The following is a 16,404-nucleotide window of genomic DNA, read 5'->3' as shown; positions in this document are numbered from 1 at the left end:
CGACAGGGGCGAGACGTTTCGGTCAAGCGCCACGGGGCATTTCAGGTCCCTTGCGAAAACGTTTCGGCTGCCGTTTCAAGGCATGATGGTCGGGGGTGCCGAAACGCTTGGTCTCGACTCTCAATTGTTGTGGACGTTTTTGAGTTGCGGCTGGTTAAAACGTTTCGTTTTTTATCCTTTCGTGCGTATTTCGTTTTGTGCTAGTTAAAACGTTTTACGTTTTCGTTCCCATAAAAACGTTAGCAAATGAAACATTAGCACAAAACGTATTGGCATAAAATGTTAGCAAATAAAAATGCATTAACAAGCATCTCTTTTAGAACTCAAATTACAGCCTGGCTTTTAAAAGAACGATGGAGACGAATCTGGATTCTAGGTCGATTTGGATTCATAAACTGGTCATCGGTCCGCCACGACTGCCACCACTAGCAAGATTAGATAAAGCATATGTGTCAACTAGTATCCTAACCTCTTATGTAAGTGCTTCCTTCAAGGTTTTTAAGAATATTGTCATGCTAGTTAATTACCAATCCGGTTGATACTATCCAACATTTACCAAATCATTACCACTGGCTTGTTTCATGGTGACCTTGGACTATACAAACTTGACAAGGTCAAGAAAAGTTTGAAGGAAACTTGGAACATGGCCTTCATGTGTATACCTTCCCTAGCTTCTACATGGTCTGACGCAAACACAAAGTCTCGGTTACCTACTAGTTCCTATCCAACATAACTTGTCACAGCTTTTGCCCACATTTCCCATTGCCCAACTTGGGTTTTGGACTATCACTGTGCCAAAATTAACTTGCAATCACATGCACAACTTGATTAAGCTAAGCAATAAATTTACATGTCCCCGTGACAATCATCCCCACATCTATGGTGTCCCTCCTAGAACAAGGCCTCTAGGCTCTTCCCCTTGAAACTTAAGGACTCCATAGATGGAACTTAAAAAGGGTACAAGTCCAAGCCTAGGTGGACTTTTAAATGAGTATTATCAAGATTTTAAAGAAATTCTCGTATCTCCTTTGCTGGCCGTGTGAAAGGCATCTCTCCCATATGGAGCTCTCACCCACAATACCAATGTAGGAAGTCACAAATCCAATTTATAAAAGGAAGAGTCGCCCACTTACCCCTTATTTTTTACCATTACTACAAATACCCTTGGATGGTTAATCCAAGATAAATTGCTGGTGGAAATCTAAGGTATCTCTCTCCATTATTGTTATAAACAAATGGTTCTTAATCAATTTACCACATAATTAATGGCCCTATTCGCAGTAATGAAAAGTCAATTAAATATTCCCTATGGGTTGACGACACCTGTAAGATTTGGCATGCCTTATTCAAGCAAAGGGAGATACCTTTGGGGTACTTGCAATAGGAAAGGTGGTTGCACCAAACAAGGAAATAACTTTGACCTCTTTGAGATTCACTATCCAAGGAAAGAGATGTTGCTTGAAGTGTGGTTCGTCCAAAAAATCTTTGCCTAGCTACAAGAGATGTATACTGTAGCAATGTTTGGCGATCGTTTGGGAAATCAACAAGAGCACCATGAAGATAAGGTACCCAATCCCCACATTGATTATCTTTTTGGATGACTTCAAAAATGCCAAAAATGCTCAAGAAGATTTATCTGAAATCGGGCTATCATCAAATACACATGAAGGAGGGGATGAGTTCAAAACAGCCTTTCAGACTAAAAGAGGTCTGTACCACTTTATGGTTATGCCAATTTGGGCCAATCCAAGCATTGATGAATAAAGTGCTACAATCTTTCTTGTTCAAAACAGTCCTCATATTTTTCGATGACACACATCTATAGCAAGAATAGGGAAGATCATTTATAGCATGTGAGAGAGGTATTTGATACATTGAGAAAGCATAGACTCTTTGCCAAGCATTGGAGGTGGTTTGCAATGTTGCTAGCGCAAAAATCAACAAACAAAAGTCATTTCGTTTTCTTGCAAATCTAGACTCCAACACCGAGTAGTGTATCTGCTTGGGTTTTAGATGGGTGATAGACCGTCTAATATCTTAGTTTCCAGGTGGGACTTGACATTACTCCAACTCAGCAATTCCTCCCAATACTAAACTCCATCACGAGAAAGCTAACCTACTCAAGCACAGTCCACCTCTCCCTGACAAAAAGGTTTCTAATAGTCAACCAAGTCCTCTTGGAAATAACTTGGTACAATGCTTCTTGCTAGTGTTTCTCCTTGTTATGTGTGGGACAACTACACTCCCTTGTGCGGAATTTTCTCTGGATGGATTCAAATGGGTCTAGGGATTTCCATACCAAGGTGGTGTGGGTGACTATCATCTAGCACTCCTCTAAGGGGGGACTAGGGATCATTGACCCAGAGTATTAGAGTCTAGCCCTACTAGGCAAGCTAGTGCTTCAACGGTTACACCAAGTAGTCTTATGGAAAGTCCTTCTCCAAGAGAGCTTTCAAGAGTGTAGGCCAATGCTAGGTGGGGGGTGGAGACAATCCTTAAGGTTGATCTTCATAACAACTCAAATCACACCACCCAAATTCTCCTTTCTTCACAGCTCTCTCCAAGTGTGGCAAGGCTTGTGGAAGTCCCCTTTTTAGACACCCCCAATGTGTCAAGAGAAGATAGACTACCAATCGATGGTTTGGAATCCCTAGGTCTGAGACCGTGGCAAGACTCAAATATGAGAGCACCCTCACATCCAGTGGGCTGGTTGGGAGGCCCCGCCTTGCACGTGCTGTTAGGGTGTGGCGAGAGGTTTACAAGATAGCAGATCACACGGTTTTACGATAAGCATCTACTTATCAGGTGGAATTGAGGCTAGGAGGAGGGAGATTGATGCAATGATCCCAGAGGAGTGGTTTGACCCTCTAATCAAAGAGCCAATGTAGCCTAAAAAGGTGTGGCAGCTAGGTTCTCACCAGTGGGCATTCCTCTATAGATAGTAGACAGAGTGGATAGTGCCCCTCACAATGTTTTCTACACAATACAAGTTGGTGGATGGCTAGTTCTTGATAGAGGTCAACAAGATGAGGAGCTATTATCCATCCAGTAGGGGAAGGCTCGGGTTTATAGAACTCCAAGGGAAGATTTGGAGGTTGAAATACTATGTATCCTAAGTGGAGTTTTGGTAATGGCACCTTTAGATTTGGGAGAGTTGACCTTTAGATGAGCTAGAGTGGGACCAAGAGAGTGGTATTGACTGGCCGCAGTAGCCACCAAGAAGCTACAAAGTTTCTTAGCCTACACACCTAGGATCGATAGGCATGTTTTAATGCAGAAAGACATGGATTGGGCGCCCTCGTGCAACAGGCATCGGGTGGAATACAGCATCACAGATGCCTTCCAACTAACTTTTTGGCAAAACCTATGGGATAGTTGGAGGCTCGAAGGGTATCATATTTCCTTTGGCTTCTTACCCATGGAGTTTTGGCTATTGAGAGCTAGTTGACCAAGATGCAATAGGATGGAATTTGCAAGCGCTGCTCACATGGCCGCTTAAAAACTCCAAAGCATTGTCTCTAGTCATGCGAGGCAAAACAGTTGGTGTGGAGAGGAGTTTGCCATATTCTCCGTTGTCCAAGCGTGTAAGGAGGTAAAAGGTCTACTAGAGGGGTATGAGACAAAAGAGTTTAGAGAGAGTGAGTCAAGGAATAGGAAGAAATATAGAGTACTAAGTGTTTAGATGCAGTAAAAGACAATGATAGAGGCGCAATCTGATGATTCTATTCCATATATGGTCCAACACTATATCTCAATACAACCATATAAGATTCCCAGATACTAAGCATGCAAACACACTTAGGACAATCGCCCAATAGCTCAAAAATCCTCTGACATACATCAAGATCTCTGCTATACATGGACCAAAATCAAAGACATGCATCCCATAAATCCATACATACATCCAAATCTCTGTAATAGATGAATGCGTATTGATATTAGGAAGTGATACCAAGCATTGAAATCCATCAAAGCCACTATTTATCCATTACAGGGCTTCAAAAACCACTTCAGCCATGTATGACAATTTTATTACAATAAGAAGAAAGTACTCCTTCCTGCCCATAAATCCACTACAAACTTGAGTTTTGATAGTACTCAAACCTTCTCTAGTGTTAAAGAGTTTTATTCCATCAAGAAATGTATTTAGAAGTCTATTTGAAGCTCATGAACTTCATGCATAGCATGCTACCCTATTTTGCCATGTTCTGGTTGGACAATAAAGACACTTCAAAGATAAAACCCTCCTTCAAGTCCTTTTATCACAAGCTTTGATGGCTTCCCCTTTTGCCCTATCTTGGGAGCTTCTTGTTGAGCATAAGAAGCATACAGATCTCCTTCCAATCCTCTCCACGTTTTTTTCACAAGCAAGCCAAAAAATTACACTAGTTTTTTTTCTTTTTGGTTGTCCATGATTGGCTTCACACAAGAGTCCCACTTTTCTCCTTCTCACCCTTTGCATGTTCATTATATTTGGACACTTTCGCCTTGTCCCATGAGCATTAGACATTATCTTGGGCACACAGTTATTCTTGACACTTTTGGTCCTAACCATTTACAACCTTTGCAAAGTACATGGTCACCAACTTAAAGTATACACTTATGTAAACTCCGTCTTACACTTGACAAGTCTTTGATGTATCCCAAACTATCACTCATACCCCCGTATAGTCTTTAAGACATAATCAACTTTCATTTTCCCTGCCATACACTAGTCATGACACACAGATGAAATCATAGTATTTCTATTTAGTATGTAAGTTTTATTTAATGGACACACTGTATTATGACACTGTCTGCTGGTGCCCAACTTGGTGTATATATCTTGGAGGGCTTTTTATTGGCATGCAATCAGCCAAGGCCATCACCTATTGCACAAGGTTGAGATCCACGACACGATTTTCCTCATCAAGGTGGACCACTATATTGTGGTCGCCTTGATTGCATTGTCTAGTTGCCAGGTATTGGACTCCACTCTAGAGCACTCACAGGTATGGGAAATCATTGGGAGCTTCACAAGATAGCTCGCACATTTGGAAGGCACACTATCAACTGATGTTTGGTGGTGAGTGCCTCTTAGCATATGCAATCTTGGGCGAGCTTTGGACTTTCATGATCCACTCTCGCCGCATTCATTGGAACCAAGTGCAAGGTGATTCTTGAGCTTGCCATGAGCCCTATCATCATTTCCTACTCACATGGGGCAGCCATGATGTGTTCTTCATGATGCATGCGAGCAACCCCAGTTGGCGATATACACCTTGTCTTCTTGCCTCCATAACCCCCAGACTTCCTTGAGAGGTTTGTACATTTGATTAATTTTTTATTCTATTTTAGCTCCACCCAAATTGTTGAGCATATGTACTTCATTGTAAACATCTTCTAAGTAATATAATAAATCACTTTTGTTTTGCCAAAAGAAAGTTCGAGCAAAGGATACTATACTATTCAATATTTTCTACTTCGTCTTATACATGTGCAAGATCAGCTTTAGCACATACAATCTACCCTTTGAAGGCTCATCTTGTGGGAACTATGTTGTATAAGCTCACTCCAAAGTTTGATGGAGTAGCCAATGCTTTTTGGGCCCAAAAATCATCAACCCCAATTAGTTTTACTCATATGTCCTCCATGTTGCTTGAACATGAGGCATTTTTTAGGTTGCAAGGGAGGCTTTCATCTCAACATAGTGGCCATAAGAAGGTCTTTGTAAAAATTGCAAGGAACTAGCGTCATTGTGAAAGGAGGAGAAGAAGAAAAACAGCATACAAATTCTTCCAACAAGTCATCATCCTCATCCTCCTATGAACCCTCCAACAAATGCAAAGGTCAAGGTGCGGCAAAGTCCATCTTCTTTCGAGGGAAAGGGTGTAGTTGCCCCTTTCTCTGCTACTTTCTTGTGTTAGTGATGCAATCATCCCTCCCGATTCCCCAATGCCAAAGAGGGATTGTGAGAGGGTGGTATCCGTGGGGCAGTTGCGATGGCTATAGCAAGTGGAATCTGTTAGCAGTCATGTTTGTTATGTCTTTTCATCTCCAGCCTCTGAGCCTTAGTTTGAGTCAGACAAGGACTTTAGGAGATCTGACTTGTCTATCACTTGTTTTGGCAGAGGAGGTAGCTCATTCTAGAGCACTCAATTTATTACATTTTAGTGCATTTTCTCCTCTAGTCGAGATTTTATGTGCATTTCCCAGGGTAGTTTCTGCATTCTTCAGCTTTCCTCACCTACCAAACATTGTCCACCCTTTCCGAGATTTTTTTGAGCATTTTTGGCATTTTTACCAGCATTAAATGCTGGTCAGACATATTTTTAGCCCCAAATTTCAGGTCGATTAGTTTTTGGGATTTTGGGATATTTATAGCCATTTCCCACTTGACAGTCAGTTAGATTATCATCTTTCCTCCTTCCTTGGCAAGTGCACACTCCGACTCTGTCATCTTTCTCCATCTTCGGTGTTGCCATCATCATCAGCCTGATCTGGTACCCTCACTGATGTTGTGGGCTGCGTGCAAGGACTGATCAATCCTCCTGTATTCAACATTTGTTCCTTGTTCAGTGTAGGTTTCTTTTCTTCTTCTCTTGTAGATTGTCTCTCTCTCTTCCTCTATGTTTGAGTTCCTTCTTCCATTGCGCACTCACACAGCATCAGAGCATGGTATCTAACAGCGACACAGAGTTCGTGAGGCCATCCACATCCGCGTTTGCTGAAAATGCAAGCTCCTAGTAGCTTGCGGCTGCATCTAATGCTCAAGCGTCATCATCTGGAGCCTATTGGGTGGAGACGACTGTCTCTTGGCCAGGCAACTACCTTTTGCAGCCAAACACAACCTTTGAGGAACAAGCAATTGCATTCACATCAACGTTTTGGTGCTTCTACATCCTTCGTGAGCAATTGATAGTATTTTCTACCTCTACTCCAACGATTACCCATATTCCTTCATATTGTTGACTTGGAGGAGCCTTCTTCAGTGGTTGCCTCATCTTTTGAGAGGCCTTGGCTGGTTGATAGTGGAGCTTCTAGTCATATGACTCCACAAGGTGATTTGTTGCACGATTTATGCCCTTCTGAGGGTTCAATCACTGCTGGTGACATTGTTTCGGTGCTTATTTGTTGTGTTGGCACTTTGCCTTTATTTCCCGACCGTGCATCGAGCTCCTTTTCACAGGCCCTTTATGTTCAGGACTTGGGCTTTCCACTCCTCTCAGACTATGGCCTTACTAGGCTTGGTACCCGGGTTGTCTTCACCGAGCAAGCCATTTGTATTGAGGATTCTTTTACAGGGGTTGTTATCGTGACAAGTTGGCAAGAGAGCGGGCTTTATAGGCTCCATTCCCCTTCTCTTATATAGGGTCCTCCAATGCAATTGTCTATCGCTACACTCATTCCCACTTGTGCACCCTCTTTTCCATAGATTCCTTCCCATCCCCCACCCTCCCCTTCAGTGGTTCCCTCGTCCCCCCCATCCCTTTCAAAGGGGAATGATCTCAGCGATGAGGTTATGGATTTCCTGGCCCCTTGTGTTTCAAAGGGGATTTTCCAGGATCGTGAGGAGCTTCTTCATCGGCAATCTTCATCGACGGACTTCATCGACATTGGCATTCCTCTTGCCATCCCAAAATCCATTTCTCCCTTGGCCTTCTGCCATATTTAGGATCTGAGAGAAGGTTTTAGCAATCATGTTTGTCATGCCTTGTAATCTCCTGTCTCTAAGCCTCAGTCTGAGTCGGATGAGGACTTTAGGAGCTCTAACTTGTCTATCACTTGTTTTGACAAAGGAGGTAGCTCATTCTAGAGCACTCAATTTATTGCATTTTAGTGCATTTTCTCCTCCATTCAAGATTTTATGTGTATTTTCTAGGGCAGTTTCTGCATTCTTCAACCTGCCTTACCTATCAGACATTGTCCACCCTTTTTAGGATTTTTTTGAGCATTTTTGGTATTTTTATCAACATTAAATGCTGGTCGGACATATTTTTGGCCCCAAATTTCAAGTCAGTCAATTTTTGGGATTTTTGGCTATTTATAGCCATTTCCCACCTAGCAATCAATCAGATTATCATCTTCCCTCCTTCCTTGGCAGGTGCACACTCGGAATCCATCATCTTCCTCTGCCTTTGCTGCTGCCGTCATCATCGGCCTGATCCGGTGCCCTCACTAACACTGTGGGATGCATGCAAGGACTGATCAATCCTTCTATATTCAGCATTTGTTCCTTGTTCAGTGCAGGTTTCTTTTCTTCTTCTCTTGTAGATTGTCTCTATCTCTTCCTCTGTGTTCGAGTTCCTTCTTCCATTGCGCACTCTCATTGAATCACCTCTTGACTGGCTGAAAATGCCCTGGGACTACTGGCGCCTCCTATAGCAGCACTCTCTGTCTCTGTCAACCTCCACAATGCACAAACTGGTTGAAATGACCCTCAATCAATCCCCCAAATAGCTCTCACCCAATTTGCATGGGTAATTTTGACAAGTTGCAACTTGCAACCTTCTAATCTAAATTTCAGTATTAATTAATTAATCCTTTGAATTTAGATTGTGCGTTTAATGGTTCCAATATTAATTGGCCTTGGGCTAGATTAATTTATTAAGTGATGCCTAGTCCCACAATGTCACCATTGGACATTTAATGGCCCAATTAATGGCCTACACCCAAATTGATACTAAGCACCCATAAGTACCTGTCCACCATAACTTTGTACAACTTTGGCCAATGTCACCCCCACTATTCATTTGGGTTACTTATGCCATCACCTTGAGCTAATTAACTTGCACTTTGCATGGCACCTCACATGTGCACAACTTATTAATGCTAAAGCTAAGCATTACAAATACACCTCCTTGTGACAAACCTCCCCCTTGAAATCCTTGCAATTTCATTGTAAGGTGACAAAAGCAAAGCAATACTAAATTGAAAAAAGTAAAGGCATCAGCCATAGAACATCGATCACTATTGCTCATACTATGCTATTGCCATGGCATGGCAATAATTACAATTATTGGAGAGCATCCATGAGCTTCTAATTACAATAGCCAACAATCACATCCTTATGCTATTGGTCCCAACCAAGAGGTGAACTATACGAACAATGCTAACCTGACCACAGCCAAAACAATAAGCTCCAAATAACCATCACCAAGAATGGTATTAATCATTGGGCTTTTGCTTTTCTAAACAAAGCTTTAATTGGGATATATGACGAGCGAAGTCCCCGTGTAGAATATTTAAGGAATGGGATGAAGTTTAACTAGGAAGGCTTGTGAAAAAGGATCATCTTTGCTTAATATTTACCGCACAATTATTCCTTTTTGAAACAAAGGAAATGGCACTTAAGAAATTTAGCCTTGGTTATTAGATGCTTAGAAATTTCCCCTTGTCTTTATTCAAGGGGTGTCCTAAATTTAATCACAATGGCCCTAAACCTACAAGGGTATCTATGTGGGTGAAATACCAAAACATGTCCATGCACTTTTAGTCTTACTTAAAGTTAATAGCTTCTCCACTAGGTTAAATTCTAGGGCAAACACCTATGAACCAAGTTAACATGAAAATGTGTCCTCAAATCCTTGTAGAGATGGACCTAAATATAGACCTCCTTAAAGTTGAAGTCATGGAATACCCATTAGGGTCCACTCCAAGGATTTGTAAGTATAGTAGCTCAGATGTTGAAATATGCAAATAATCAATCAATTGTTGTTCTCTTGGAGGGAGAAGAGGAATTTGTTGTAGTTTCTATTCATGCAAACTGTTCTATTCAAGTAGGCATTAAATTTGGGACTCATAACAAGTTTTTAGATACCCATCGTTCTGATTGAAGCTTTTAATATGGTAGGACATGTGATTTGCTGGAAAATAGTAGTCATGACTCGATATTAAATCAGTCCATAGCCTAGTTGGGACAAGCCTATAAAAAATTCTTCAAGGGAGACTCTCAAAAAAGCAGCATTAGATAGAGCAAATGTGCCAACTAGTATACTAATCTCTTATGTAAGTGCTTTCTTCAAGGTTTTTAAGGATATTGTCATGCTAGACAATTACCCAAGCCAATTGATTCTATCCAACATTTACCGAATCATTGCGATTAGCTTGTTTCATGGAGACCTTGGACTATTCAAACTTGATTGGGTCAAGAAAAGTCTGAAGGAAATTTGGAACATGACCATCGTGTATGCCTTCATCCTATGAAGCAAACACAAAATCTTTTGCGAGAGTTTACAAGCAGAACCACAAGGAGAGGAGATAGAGGCAAGATAAGTCCTCTACATTAGAGCTCGGTAGGCAAGGAGGATCAAAAACCCACGAAGAAAATGTTTGACCCATTGAAGAAAAAGAAAGAGAGATGTTACCTTTGCTCATGGATAACAAAGAGAATCAAGCCAAGGATCAATTCCAATCAAGCCAACTCTTCTTCTTGGATAGTGTGCTAGATGACCTAATTCATCAATAATTACAACAAGCAAACAATTCACAAATCGGAAATAAATACTTTAGTACTTTAATCTTGATAGCAAACACCCGATTGGCCCCAAAGCTGGCACCCCTTGTGGTATTTCTTTAACTTGTATTGCACAAATCTATATCACATTGAGATGTAGACTAACCTCCCTACAAATTTGGGCTCCTTGGATTCTCAATTTTAAAGGGCCTATTCAATGTCTAAGATCAAGATTATTACTAGGCACCTACTAGCACCTATCCGACATAACTTGTCACAACTTTTGTTGATGTTCCCCTTTGCCCAACTTGGGTTTTGGACTATCATTGTGCCAAAATCAACTTGCACTTCACATGTACACCTCCCATGTGCACAAGTTGATTAAACTAAGTGATAAATTTACATGTCTCCATGACACTCATCCTCACATCTATGGTATCCCTCTTAGAGCAACGACTCTACGCTCTCACCCTCAAACCTTAATGACTCTATAGATGAACTTAAAAAGGGTACAAGTCCAGGCCTAGATAGACTCTTTTAAATGAGTTATATCAAGAATTTTAAGAAATTTTCATACCTCCCATGCTAGCTATGTGGAAGGCATCTCTCTCATATGGAGCTCTCACCCACAATACCAAACAATGTAGAAGTAACAAACCCGATTCATAAAAACGAGGATAAGACATTGCTATGCAACCTGAAGATCTATAACCCACAAGATATTCACTAAATCACTATGAAAAATTCTTCCATTTAGCTAAAATTTCTCCTTGGCATATGAGGCCATCTAGACACGTATATAAGTAGAGAACACAAGGCTCTTGTCAAGGGGATACGTATCCTTGATTCCATCATAGTCCTATGGGAGGGAATGGAGCATCCACAAGATACAAAACAAGATTCTGTTTTCTTTTAAATAGACTTTTATAATGCATATGATGAGTCAAAGCAAGACTTCAAATTTTTAGTCATTATAACTTTTAGACACACCTAACTACTAAGATACTCAAAAAAGTATTCAGATAAAGGGAGATACCTTTCGGGTACTTGCAACGGCAAAGGTGGTTGGACCCGACAAGAAAAGAACTTTCAGCTCTTTGAGCTTTGCTATCCAAGGAAAGACTAGCTCCTGGAATTGTGGTTTGTCACAAAGACCTTTGCCTAGCTGCAAGAGACGTACTCTGTGGCAATGCCTGATGATCGTTCCGAAAAAATAGTCCACAGGAAAATCTTTTGAATCTAAATCTTCTAGTATGAGATATGGGCAATCTTCCATTTGAGAACTGGTAGGATAGTGACCCGGCTTTGCCCGTGCTTGGAGATTAAAATATCGGACCTATAAAAAAATCACGACAAATTTCGTTTTCTGTCATTAGTATGAACGAAATCATTGGTTACTAACATTGACACTCGGACATGAGAAACTGACCAGTGACACCTGCATTCCATTTTCGCATGGATCATATTCATGCTCGGATGTTGGCGCAGGTAGAATTGCTATGCTTCTCTCCGTTGCCATTTGTCGGGCCACAAGAACCAGCAGATCGTGAACCACCAAACGACTCATTCCCCAGAACTCGTCTACACGTACAAGTGATTGCTCGACTAGAGACTCAAGGTAGTCCTCTTCCTTCATGGCATACTTGACAGTGTCCACATTGAAGTGCATGTTGCGGTTGAAAAATAGAGCGATGTCCAAGAAAGCATCTTGGAGCCCCTTGCTCTGGAACGTGATGCTTGCCTTGAGCTTGTCGAACACCCTGCCCTTTGCACACGAACGCGGCAGGTCCTCAGCTGCTCTCAATTTCTCGAACACGGGTCTCCAACGACTTTTCACACGCTTGCTCTCGTCTTTGAAGAAACCACCATACACGACCAGCGCCAAAGGAAGCCCACTGCAGAGAGGAACCAGCGTTTTCACCAGCTCATCGTCACTCGACAGTGGCCTGCTCTCCCCTTCCTTGGACGCGCTCTTCAGAAACAGCTTCACCGCATCCTTCTCCCGCAGCAACTCCAGCTCATAATGCAAGTAGCCCCGCTCTACCTCCTCCTTGCTCTTGAAGCACATCTGCCCCAGCTGTCTCACCAACTCCTGATTGCGGGAAGTGATCAAAATGTAGCTCCCACCCGGAAGCACATCGGCAAGCTTCTCTGGCAACAACTCCTCCAGATGCTCCCACACCCACACATTGTCTAGGAAGATGCAGACTGGCTTCTTGTCTGATTGGTAGCGTGCAAAGAGGCTTTTCAACTCAGATTTGCCCTGAGCTGCGGAGGAGAATTCCAGTCTAGAGCCACCAGTGAGCTGGCTCCTGAGGCTCTCTTGCAATTTTGTGGAAGGTGGCGGGGTCATCCCCAACTCTAGGGTGGCTATCTTGTGCCGCTGTGGCACAGTACCATGCTTCAAATGGTGATGTACAGCATTCATGAGTGTGGTCTTTCCAATGCCGCCTTGACCATGCAGGCCCACCACTCTTACACTTTCGTTCCCTGATGTCCTAAGGAACCGCATCACCTCCGATATCCGCAGATCCATCCCTGCATCCAGATGGGCCGGTAGTTCTGGGGAACTGTCAGATGGGCGCGGGACTCGAAGGGAGATTACATCGTCCAAGATCGAGTGTATCCTAGTCGAAACCGTGCTCAGGTTAGCAGCAACACCTTGGAGTTTTTGCGCATCACATTTAGCGCATACCAGAGCACGCAAGTAGCTTGTGCATTTCCACCATCTGCTATGAAACAACACGACGTCACCATCACATATCATTAGACAATTAGCATTGCATATCATTAGAGAGCCTCTCTCTCTCTCTCTCTCTCTCTCTCTCTCTCTCTCTCTCTCTCTCTCTCTCTCTCTCTCTCTCTAACATACTTGCACTGTCTCGCTGCAAAAGTCGGATTCAAGTTAATAAGCATAAGTCTATAATAACCAATAGATACTCAGCAGCAGCTAGCAGACTATGCCATTAGATCAATCAAAAATGGTGACACAAAGAAAGCATATTTGCAGATCCCCTGCTTCTGACAGTTACCAGTTTTTGGGGCTTGCATGAAACTAATTGAATGAACACAAATCAGGCGCGACACCATGTAACTTGACATGAAGGTGCAGATCAGGGGGACAGTACAAACCCAGACGCAGGCGTCGGCCTTCGCAGGTCATCCACTACCGCCGAAATCACGAGCAGCTCCTTGTTAACGCGGTCAAACTCGTTTTGAATGGTATCAGGCAACGATCCGAGGTCCTCGAGCCTGTGAAGCTGCCTTTGCGTTTGTTGGAATCGGACGAGCAGCGACACTTCAGATGACTTATTGTCATGCGCCTGAAGGCCGGACTCCGCTAGAAAGAGGACCGATTGGAGGGCCAACCCCACTGGAGATGGTAGCACGCCGGCCAGCTTGCTAGCACTTTCCGTCAGCACTCTTGCCACGTCCGGGCTGAACGTCGTTTCCGACGCGCCAGCTCGCAGCTGGATCAATGTCACAAAACGATATTCGTTGATCAGTAGCAGCCCATCATTGTCGTCGTCGTCATCATACAGGAAAGATCACGAATGCTACTGTTAATTATAATATATGATGCTAATCTGCAATGATCTACTTGATGGAGTGATCATTTATGCGACCTTGATGAGATTATTGATGATAGTAGACATGAATTAATGCTACCTGGCTACGGATCTCCCGGAGGTTTAATTGTTCTCTGAGCGACGTAAGGTGCTCGCGGAAAAGAGGGTTGATGGTCCCCTGCTGTCCAGCCATAGTAATGGTGGTGGGCAACGAAGATTAAGGACGACGAAGGAGGAGGAAGAGGAGGAGGAGGAGCAGGAGGAGGAAGAATAGAAGGAAGAAATGATGATGACGACGATGATGAAGATAACAGGAGGAAGAACAGAAGGAAGAAATTATAACAGGACGACGATGATGAAGATAACAGGAGGAGGAAGAACAGAAGGAAGAAATTATAATGATGAAGAGAACATTTGATGGTTTGTTACTCGCTAGAGAGAGAGAGAGAGAGAGAGAGAGAGAGAGAAGGAAGCGTGCTTGACCAAAATACTGAGAGAAGGAAGCGTGCTTGACCAAAATACTGTGACGCTGACAACACGGTATTTACGCACCTAATGTGTGTATTTTCTACCCTACGTATTTCCGGACCTTCAGGTGTGTGTCCATTTTGTTGTTTCCCACGTTAGGGTGCGTTTTTGTTAATAGGAGATACGTTAGAATTTTCACATCAGATTTTACGCTGCTTATACACGAAGTGATAGACGTCCAACCTCTCCTTAGAGTGTGGGCATGCATGTTTAGGATATGAGCACAATACTTTTACACACCAAATGGATATAATTTACAAATAAATAATAAATAATAAATTTATAAATTTTTTGATTGGTTGCGAATGCAAAAAGTACATCTTTGTCCGTCACTTTACAAAGTGTGCAAGGGAGACTCCCCATCCAAAAGTGAGCGGGGAGAGTTCACCTATTTAGCAAGTAACCAACTAGTGAGTAAAGGAATGCGAACACCTAACCCTTAAATAACTGTTTTGATTGGTTAAACCTTACAAAGTGGGCATCTGTCATTTGGTGTGTAACCACCCTTAGTGTTCCTAGAGTTAAGCTCATGTATATCAAGAGCCAATTACTTCCTTAGGTTGTCATTCTTGTAGGTATTGGTTGCGGATTCACTTTAGGAAGTTTTTTGTTAAGCCTCTCCATTTAGTTATCATGTTGTATTCTTAATTAAATTTAGGGTCCTTTTTCTTGTTTTTATGGTTGTTTTAATAGAAAAATAGTTTGTCAAGTCCACAGTATTGCTTGGTGTATTTAAAAGTTGTGTCAAGTTCTTAGTGTGTAACTAATGTTTCTTACTTTGTTATTGTTTAAGTGCATGGAAGGTTATGGAAACAACTTAAAGTTGTTCTTTTTCATGTTTTGGACATTTTGCTTTCGAGTTTTGTTATGTTGATATTGTGCCTAAAGTTGTAAAGAGTGTATTGTTAGTTCATTTTGCTTGAAGATCTTTCCATTAGGGTATTTATTTTACAGAAAGTAAGAAACAACTTCAAATTGAAGGGATTTGTAATATTTCCTCGATAATATTTCTAAATCCCATGCTATTCACACGGTCTCCATGGGCTAAATTGAGACTTAGAACTATGGATTATTGAAAACCCGTGCTCTTCATACGAACCGCCTCTTAGGAGGCCAAAAGGATAATTTTTTTTAGAAATAAGACAATTTTTTATTTAATTATCCCTCTCTCCCCCAGCCGACAGTCGTGGTGGAGGAGAGGGATATAGCAAGGATGATTGAGCATCCTTGCTGGATGCCAGAGGGGGGTAAATCCCATGCATTGAGCCGTGTGGGGGCGTGAAGGTCCCCTCCCTCAGCTATAAATGCCGTGGGGGTCAGTAGTTAGGAAGGGGAGGAAACGAACGCTGCCTAGCCGTGAGGAAGGGAGAAAGAAGGAGAACAGACTTCGTGGGTGCAAACGCCATGTGAGAGAGAGGAAGTGGAGCTGCCTGGGGATTGCCATCAGTCATTGTTGAAGCTACCACCATCACGCCGCCATCTGCCCTGTCATTCCGGTCTACCTGCCAGCTACCGCCATTAGACTATCATCCACCCTTCCTCCACGTGTTGCAAGCTTCTTGGAAGCTTCTAAGGGGAGGAGCTAAGCCCCCCTTCATGTGGCTTCCTTAAAGCCTTCCTTTAGAATGTTTTTTTTTTACCCTTTTCCCCCCCTTTTGTCCACCGCGTGCATTTTAAAACCTTCCCATCCTCGGGATTTAAACCCCATTCCTGTGGGTTTCTCCCCTCCCCCCACAAAAATCCCTCTAGAAGGTCCTTTACACCCCTTGCCCCTTTTTTTTTACAATTCCCTAAATACCCCCTTTCTCGTGGAGTCCTATCCTAGGCCTTTAAAAAGGATCATTAAGCCCTTTTTCCCCCTTGGATTTCCCA

At 42.5% G+C, this 16,404-nt stretch overlaps 1 protein-coding gene across 8 annotated transcripts in view; it reads right to left on the bottom strand.

Annotated features, from left to right (window-relative positions):
- Positions 1-14,461, bottom strand: part of LOC148022121 (disease resistance protein ADR2-like) — a 44,863-nt gene extending 30,402 nt beyond the window's left edge. For 5 of the 8 annotated variants that reach the window (XM_087697756.1, XM_087697757.1, XM_087697760.1 and 2 more), the window contains exons 1-4: positions 14,105-14,459; positions 13,568-13,905; positions 11,865-13,167; positions 11,472-11,771 (exon numbers count right to left, since the gene is read on the bottom strand). In XM_087697756.1, the coding sequence (XP_087553882.1) occupies positions 11,472-11,771; positions 11,865-13,167; positions 13,568-13,905; positions 14,105-14,197 (2,034 nt within the window). In that variant the 5' untranslated portion in view covers positions 14,198-14,459. Of the gene's footprint in view, positions 1-11,471; positions 11,772-11,864; positions 13,168-13,567; positions 13,906-14,104 lie in introns of all 8 variants that reach the window. The other 3 variants (XM_087697753.1, XM_087697755.1, XM_087697754.1) reach the window with 3 other exon arrangements.
- Between the last annotated feature and the right edge of the window lie 1,943 nt (positions 14,462-16,404).

Source organism: Lygodium microphyllum, chromosome 17, assembly GCF_053477565.2.
Source record: "Lygodium microphyllum isolate KBCC chromosome 17, Lygodium_microphyllum_v1.1.10, whole genome shotgun sequence".
Taxonomy (NCBI): domain Eukaryota; kingdom Viridiplantae; phylum Streptophyta; class Polypodiopsida; order Schizaeales; family Lygodiaceae; genus Lygodium; species Lygodium microphyllum.
Note: the sequence above shows the minus strand (reverse complement) of the source record. Positions and strands in the feature narration are given on the sequence as shown.